General features: G+C 38.7%; 1 protein-coding gene across 1 annotated transcript in view; it reads right to left on the bottom strand.

Annotated features, from left to right (window-relative positions):
• Window positions 1–664: 664 nt before the first annotated feature.
• The window catches only part of LOC121008604 (glutaminase kidney isoform, mitochondrial-like), a 1417393-nt gene continuing 1410634 nt past the window's right edge, over window positions 665–7423 (bottom strand). Inside the window, exon 18 of the mRNA XM_040441254.1 lies at window positions 665–2696. Coding sequence (XP_040297188.1) covers window positions 2540–2696 — 157 coding nt within the window. The 3' untranslated portion in view covers window positions 665–2539. The remainder of the gene's footprint in view (window positions 2697–7423) is intronic.

Below are 7423 nucleotides of genomic sequence, written 5' to 3'. Positions count from 1 at the left end.
TAAAGCTGACAGTCTGCAGTTAAATCACATATTGTTTGTTTCATTTAAAATCCATTGTGGTGGTGTATAGAGCCAAAAATTTTAGAATTGTGTCTATGTCCCAATATTTATGGACCTGACTGTATGTGTCCTATAATAATATGCTCCTACACTTTGGCATTTTAGGAACCAATCATAATACAACTGCAAAAGGGTAGATATACTAAGATTACAGTTACAAATGTCAGTCTTAGTTTGTCAGTGCAAAATGTGCCAAATTTATTAAGGGACACAGGCTTCTTGATAAATTTGGCACATCAGACAGCAGCCTGTTTGCCAGAAATTCAGATCTACTACAGCTAAAAGTTGGTGTAGATTTCAACTATCATATAAGTCTGTTTCTAGCATAAATTATAGTAAATGTGTTGGGTGGTGAAAGGTCATGCCCCTTTTGCTAAGACTGTCTCTTTTCTCACCACCCTTTACAAGTGTCAAAAGAATTGAAAAGATCCAAATTATAAAACATATATGGTGTGCACCATAATCTGCGACTTTTGAACACAATGGTGTTGTAAACACTTTAGTAAATGTGCCTTAGTGTCTTCATACCAATGAACTTAAGAATGTATTACACCTGCAGATTTTTTGGCAGATCTGGCAATGAGCAAACACTTGTTTGTCTGGCAATCCAAATCTTTTAACAGGTTAAAAAAAGCATTGTTTGCATCACGATCTGCTGTGGGCAAACAATCATTCAGTATAGGGAAGTGCAATGGTATAAGGATCGCTCCTCTCTATACTGAGGAGATCCCTGCATGTAATTGCAGCGGTCTCCTCCACTAGCGAGCAGACGATTGCCGTGAAGGAACGCTTCCTTCCCAACAATCGCCTGTTAAATCCGGATGTCTAATACATCCTTTAGAGTGCACAGGGACATGACATAACACAATTACAGAAGATTTCTTACAATTATAACTTTTAAGACATTACTATGGTATCCAAAAATATTTTTGAAATACACTTAAGAGATCTTTTAGTAGGTCTCCTGATTTATTGAGTCTCCTAGCTTGATTTATTCTTGTTCTCGTAGTATCTTTAGTGGTAAAAAGTGCAAAGGTTTATCATGTTGTATAATCATATAAGACCATTTGAAAGAAAATTCTGCATAGAAAAGTAAAGGTATGTTTAGATTTGTCAGATGTGCATATTACAAATCAAGCAAGTACTGTATTCACTACAGGACCGATGACAGAAACTGATTTCTGAAACTGACAGCAGCTTATGTTGGAAATCCACAAAAAGATCAGCCCCAATGGGGATAATCCATTTGAGATTAATTAGTGGCTGTTCTGTGCAGGAATAGTTGGAATACAGATGTGTCTACCCTTACCTTACATTAAAACTGGTTATGGACTCCAGTTTCCCATGAAACTAATTTAATACAGTATCAAAATATTCCAACAGGCCATTAGTCACAACTCAACCACTGGGTGGCTGCATATAGACACATATATCATAGATATTTTTTATGCAATATCACAAAAATCATGTTGCTTTAAAAAAGCTGGTCATCTCGATACACAGATCAGGTCATGACCAGCCAAAAGGAAAGATCACACCTGTAAGTAGCATACAAATTACTCTCAAACATTTTGTTTCCGTTCCTGTGCATGGGGTTGCTCACATGTATATAGAATGCAGAATATTTTGGTATAAAATCTGCATAAACAAACATGTTGTGAATTTGCTACATAGCTTTTATGTAGAAAACATTCTCGTACACACTGCAGAAATTTTCCACATGAATTTTAAAATTCTATTGCATGTCAATTTATGTTGCACACTTGATATAGGAAATAAATCCTCATTTACTTCCATGTCGAGAATATTTTCTGCATGAAAACCATGTAAATTTTTGAAGTTCATAAAGTTTTGATGCAGATTTCATGTGGTTCTGCATCAAAATCTGCAAGTCCTAAAGAAAAAAATATACTTGCATCCCCTTGTGTTTCTCTGGCTCCTTGGCGGTATTGTACAACCTGCTGCAACAGTCACATGGGATGCAGGAGTTCAGGTTGTACCAAGACCTCCATGGGAGCAGGTAAGGTAGCCACAGAAATGACACAGTAGGTGGGTATTAATTTTTCACTTTTTGTTCATTGCTCGATAGGTCAAATTTGGTAAGGATTTGCTGCTGAAGAGTTCTCTGCAAAATTACTGCTAGTTGATATTTGGTTAAAATGGTCCTGAACTCAGCTGGCCTCTTTATGAGGTGAACACATAACTTAAAACTCCTTTATTTGGGTCAATTTTTTTTCTTTTCAAAAATCTTAATAAAAGAAATGGAAAGCTTATCAGCCAATTTTTTCACTAGAACAAGGCAGCTTCTGCTTGTAGGTACGTTTTGTTGCTTTGATTTCATCCTGAGGATACAGCCAGAAGATAGCACGAAAACATAATTGGAAATATACATCACTACAAGATAAAAATACACTCTTGAAATGGTTATACAACACAACAGGTACCAGCACAAATATATGGAATTCGTAAACAATAGATATTATAATAATCCATCTAGGTTCTTTTGGACAGACTGATCACCCTTTCCATTATTTGGTTCATCCAGTGGTTTATAATTGTTTTGGTATTCTTGAAGGATTTTAACAACATCATGATGTCCAAAGTGCATAGCTTCATCTATAGGAGTGTTATTCCATCTGTAATAAAAAGAAAAATCAAAGAATAAAAAACGTTATTGTCGAGAGTCCACTGTTTTTCAGTGCTGCAGGTTCTATAGAAGTAGGCCACCTTTACCACAAACAAGTTCAGCTATTTAGATCCACGTTGCTAATAACCCGAACCAGAAATCCAAAGCAGTTAGGAAGACCAAGTCACTCTTCTCCACACAATCACACAAACAATCACTGCAAGCTGGCCACATTGCCTTTGCCTCTCCCTCTCCTGGTTTCATTCTTCTGTAATCCCTCTCAGAGACAAACCAGAGAAGATCCAAGATAGTGAAGTACAGCAACACTAGGTTCAGCCAAGGGCCCTTGAAAAAGCGTGGCGAAACCTGGGAAGGGCTTGCCAGGACATCTGGTTTTATTACATGCATGTTTTATATAAAATCCTGTGAGTATAATAAATATGCTTGGCTGAACCTAGTGTTGCAGTACTTCACTATCTTGGATCTTATCTGGTTTGTACCTGAGAGGGATTACAGGAGGAGGAAACCATAGGAGAGATATAGAGGAGATGCAGCTAGCTTGCAGTGATTGTCTGTACTAATAAAAATAAATAAAAAAATGAGTAATGCTAATTTTAGTCCTCTTCTTATAGACTAGTACAGAAATTTACTTTCTCTTAACTAAAACATTTGCTTTGCCTCTTAATATACCTGTCTTCACTGCACTTCTGATCCCTGCATGTGAACTTCTTGCATGGACAGGCTCCGGGTCACAGCTAATAACACAACACCAGTCATTGGCTACAGTGGTGAACCTGTCCATGGAAGTTGCCTGGGAGGGGGGATTAAAAAAAAAAAAGAAAAAAAAAGAGAGAAAATCACAGACAACCTTTTTAAGTATCCAAAAGGTGCTTCCTCTCTTTGTTTTCTGGGGGTGTTTTGGGATGCTATGCATGCATTTTCGACAAGTCTTTTTTGGGATACTGGTTTTTTTTTTTTTGTCACTGACTTTTTTTTATAGAGAAGTCTATGGGAGGGTCCCTGAAAGAAGGTACAGTGCACTCTCCAATTTAAAATAAAAATGCCAAGGGACAAAAATTGGCAAGAAAATGTGAAACTGTGTTAAAATGCTACTGCTAAAAAAAAAAATCTGTGTTTGTAGGGTATTTTATACTTTCATATTTGCAAACATGTAACATAACTGGTGGTTTTTGTTCATGAAAAATGCAAAAACAACAAAAATTGGGTGTGCAACCTCCTTACACAGATATTGAATTTTTTTTTTTTAAGTATTGGCATAGGCATATCACTAGGATATGTCATCACTTTATTATCATGGGGGTTCAACCTCTGGGAACTCCACGAATAAAGGAGTTGTAGCACAGTTTTTTTTGCATGAAGGGTGGCAGCATGACTACTCACTATGCAAGAAATGAGACTGTGCTGCAGTTCTCTACACTGAAGGTGGCTTGGACACCACTGTGAAGGGAAAATCAGCGCTGTGGTCCCTTCACTCTCTGGAACAATAGAAGGGATAGAAGTCTTAACACCACTAATCATAAAGTAATGGCAAAAGGGTATACCACCACTAACTAAAAATCTTTTTATTAAAAATTTTATAAAAAGTTTAAGTATCATTAAAAAGTGTCCTGATAGTTTCCAATATTTGTACTGCTGTTTATATCAATGGTTATTATTTCTTTTTTTTTTAACTCTGGATTTGGGGATTCGATATTGCTTTATGTCTAGCATAATTGACAATTTTTTTTATTGCTTTACTTATTTTACACATCCTAGGTTAAAAGCCTGTAAAATATACCAGAACTATCTGTCTAATCTATCTATATACATGGTAACATCGTTTATAAGGCTGAAAAAAGACATCTGTCCATCCAGTTCAGCCTGTTATCCTGCAAGTTGATCCAGAGGAAGGCACAAACAAAAAACAAACTTTTTTCCACTTTAGGGGAAAAAAAATCCTTCCTGACTCAATTCAGACAATCAGAATAACTCCCTGGATCAACGACCCCTCTCTAGTAGCTATAGCCTGTAATATTATTACACTCCAGAAATACATCCAAGCCCCTCTTGAACTCTTTTAGTAAACTCACCATCACCACCTCCTCAGGCAGAGAGTTCCATAGTCTCACTGCTCTTACCATAAAGAATCCTCTTCTATGTTTGTGTACAAACCTTTTTTCCTCCAGACGCAGAGGATTTCCCCTCTTCACAGTCACAGGGGATATATAGATGATGGGAGAGAGCTCTGTACTGACCCCTGATATATTTATACATACTGTTGTTGTTAGATCTCCCCTGAGTCATCTTTTTTTAACGTGAATAACCCTAATTTTGATAATTATGGGTACTGTAGTCCACCCATTCCAGTTATTACTTTAGTTAGCCTCCTCTGAACCCTCTCCAGCTCTGCTATGCCTGCATTGTTCACAGGAGCCCAGAACTGTACACAGTACTCCATGTGTGGTCTGACTAGTGATTTATAAAGTGGCAGGACTATGTTCTCATCACGAGCATCTATGCCCCTTTTGATGCAACCCATTATCTTATTGGCCTTAGCAGCAGCTGCCTGACACTGGTTTCTACAGCTTAGTTTGCTGTTCAATAAAATTCCTAGGTCCTTTTCCATATCAGTGTTACCCAGGGTTTTACCATTAAGTATGTACGGGTGACTTGCATTATTCCTTCCCATGTGCATAACCTTACATTTGTAAGTGTTAAACCTCATCTGCCACTTATCTGCCCAAGCCTCCAATCTATCTAGATCAACCTGTAGCAGTAAACTATCCTCTTCCACGTCAATTTCTTTACACAGTTTAGTGTTGTCTGCAAAAATTGATATTTTACTGTGCAAGCCTTCTACAAGATCATTAATAAATATATTGAAGAGAATAGGGCCCAATACGGAGCCCTGTGGTACCCCACTAGTGACAGTGACCTAATCTGAGTGTGTACTGTTAATAACCACCCTCTGTTTTCTATCATTGAGCCAGTTACTTACCCACATACAGACATTTTCCCCCAGTCCAAGCATTCTCATTTTATATACTAACCTTTTATGTGGTACAGTGTCAAATGCTTTGGAGAAGTCCATATATACGACATCCATTGATTCGCCGCGGTCAAGTCTAGATCTTACCTCCTCATAGAAACTGATTAAATTAGTTTGACATGACCGATCCCTCATGAAGCCATGCTGATATGGCGTTATTTGCTTATTTTCATTGAGGTACTCCAAGATAGCATCAAACCTTAAAACAGTTTACCCACGACAGATGTTAAACTTACCGGCCTATCGTTTCTGGGGTCTGTTTTTGGACCCTTTTTGAATATTGGCACCACATTTCCTATGCGCCAATCCTCTGGAACGCTCCCTGTCAGTATAGAGTCCTTAAATATCAGAAATAAGGATCTGGCTAAGACATTACTTAATTCTCTTAGGATATGGGGGGATATATGCCATCTGGTCCCGTGATTTGTCTATTTTAATATTTTTAAGACTCCGCTGTACTTCTTCCTGGGTGTCACGGACGTTCCCATGGCAGGTACCAGGAGATCGGAGAGACTGGCAACTCTTGGGTTAAATTGACAAGTTCCCTGTGGATCTTGTTGTGTCTGTGTTTTGGTGAACGCCACACTCCTTGCTCCAGGTGTTGCTTGTTGATAAATCACTTTTCCCATAAGTAGCGGCTTCTCACTCTTGGAGGTGCGGTTTATAGATTTTCTTCCTGACTTCTAACTAGCTGGTCAGTGGTATCCTGTGGTGCTTCTGGAGTTGCCAGTTTTCTACTTTCAGCTAAGTTTGTCTTTTCTTATTGTGTTTGTTATATTCACAGTTTTTTGTATCTGGGCCTGAGACAGAGACTTCCATTCGTCCATCTGGGGAGGAATGTGTTGTCTCTGGTCCTAACCTCTTTCCAGGGCCTTATAGGGATATAAGGGCCTAGGTATACAGCATATGAATATTCCTACCTTCAAGGTCTATTCATATTAATAGGTAGTTGGGGCCTGCATTAGGGTTGTTTAGGAGGTGACCTGTTCATTCCCTAGTTTCCAGGCCCAGTTACTGTTCCCCTTCCCGTGCTTAGTGTGGAGTTTCCCCCCAAAAATGTTTGACATTATAAACCACCAAATAACCATCATTTTGTTGTCTGTATCAGTTCAGCCATGGATGTTACAGCTGCACTGACCGGGCAGCAACAGGGGCTTTCTCTGGAGGTGGATGACTTCCGCACGACCGTGTCACAGATGCAGAGACCACTGTTGGCTGATCCTAGTAGTGGTTACCTGACCTGACCATTAGTAACAGGAGTCGTCCCGGAAGATTGGAAATTGGCAAATGTCGTGCCCATTCACAAGAAAGGTAGTAGGGAGGAATCGAGCAACTATAGACCAGTGAGTCTGACATCAATAGTAGGCAAATTAATGGAAACCCTATTAAAGGATAGGATTGTGGAACATCTAAAATCCCATGGATTGCAAGATGAAAAACAACATGGGTTTACTTCAGGGAGATCATGTCAAACAAATCTTATAGATTTTTTTGACTGGGTGAATAAAATAATAGACGGTGGAGGTGCAGTAGACATCGCATATCTAGATTTTAGTAAGGCTTTTGACACTGTCCCACATAGAAGACTTATCAATAAACTGCAGTCATTGAGCATGGACTCCCATATTGTTGAGTGGATTAGGCAGTGGCTGAGTGACAGACAACAGAGGGTTGTAGTCAATGGAGAA

Source organism: Bufo bufo, chromosome 7 (genome assembly GCF_905171765.1).
Source record: "Bufo bufo chromosome 7, aBufBuf1.1, whole genome shotgun sequence".
Taxonomy (NCBI): Eukaryota; Metazoa; Chordata; class Amphibia; order Anura; family Bufonidae; genus Bufo; species Bufo bufo.
This window is presented reverse-complemented; position numbering and strand designations above follow the sequence as displayed.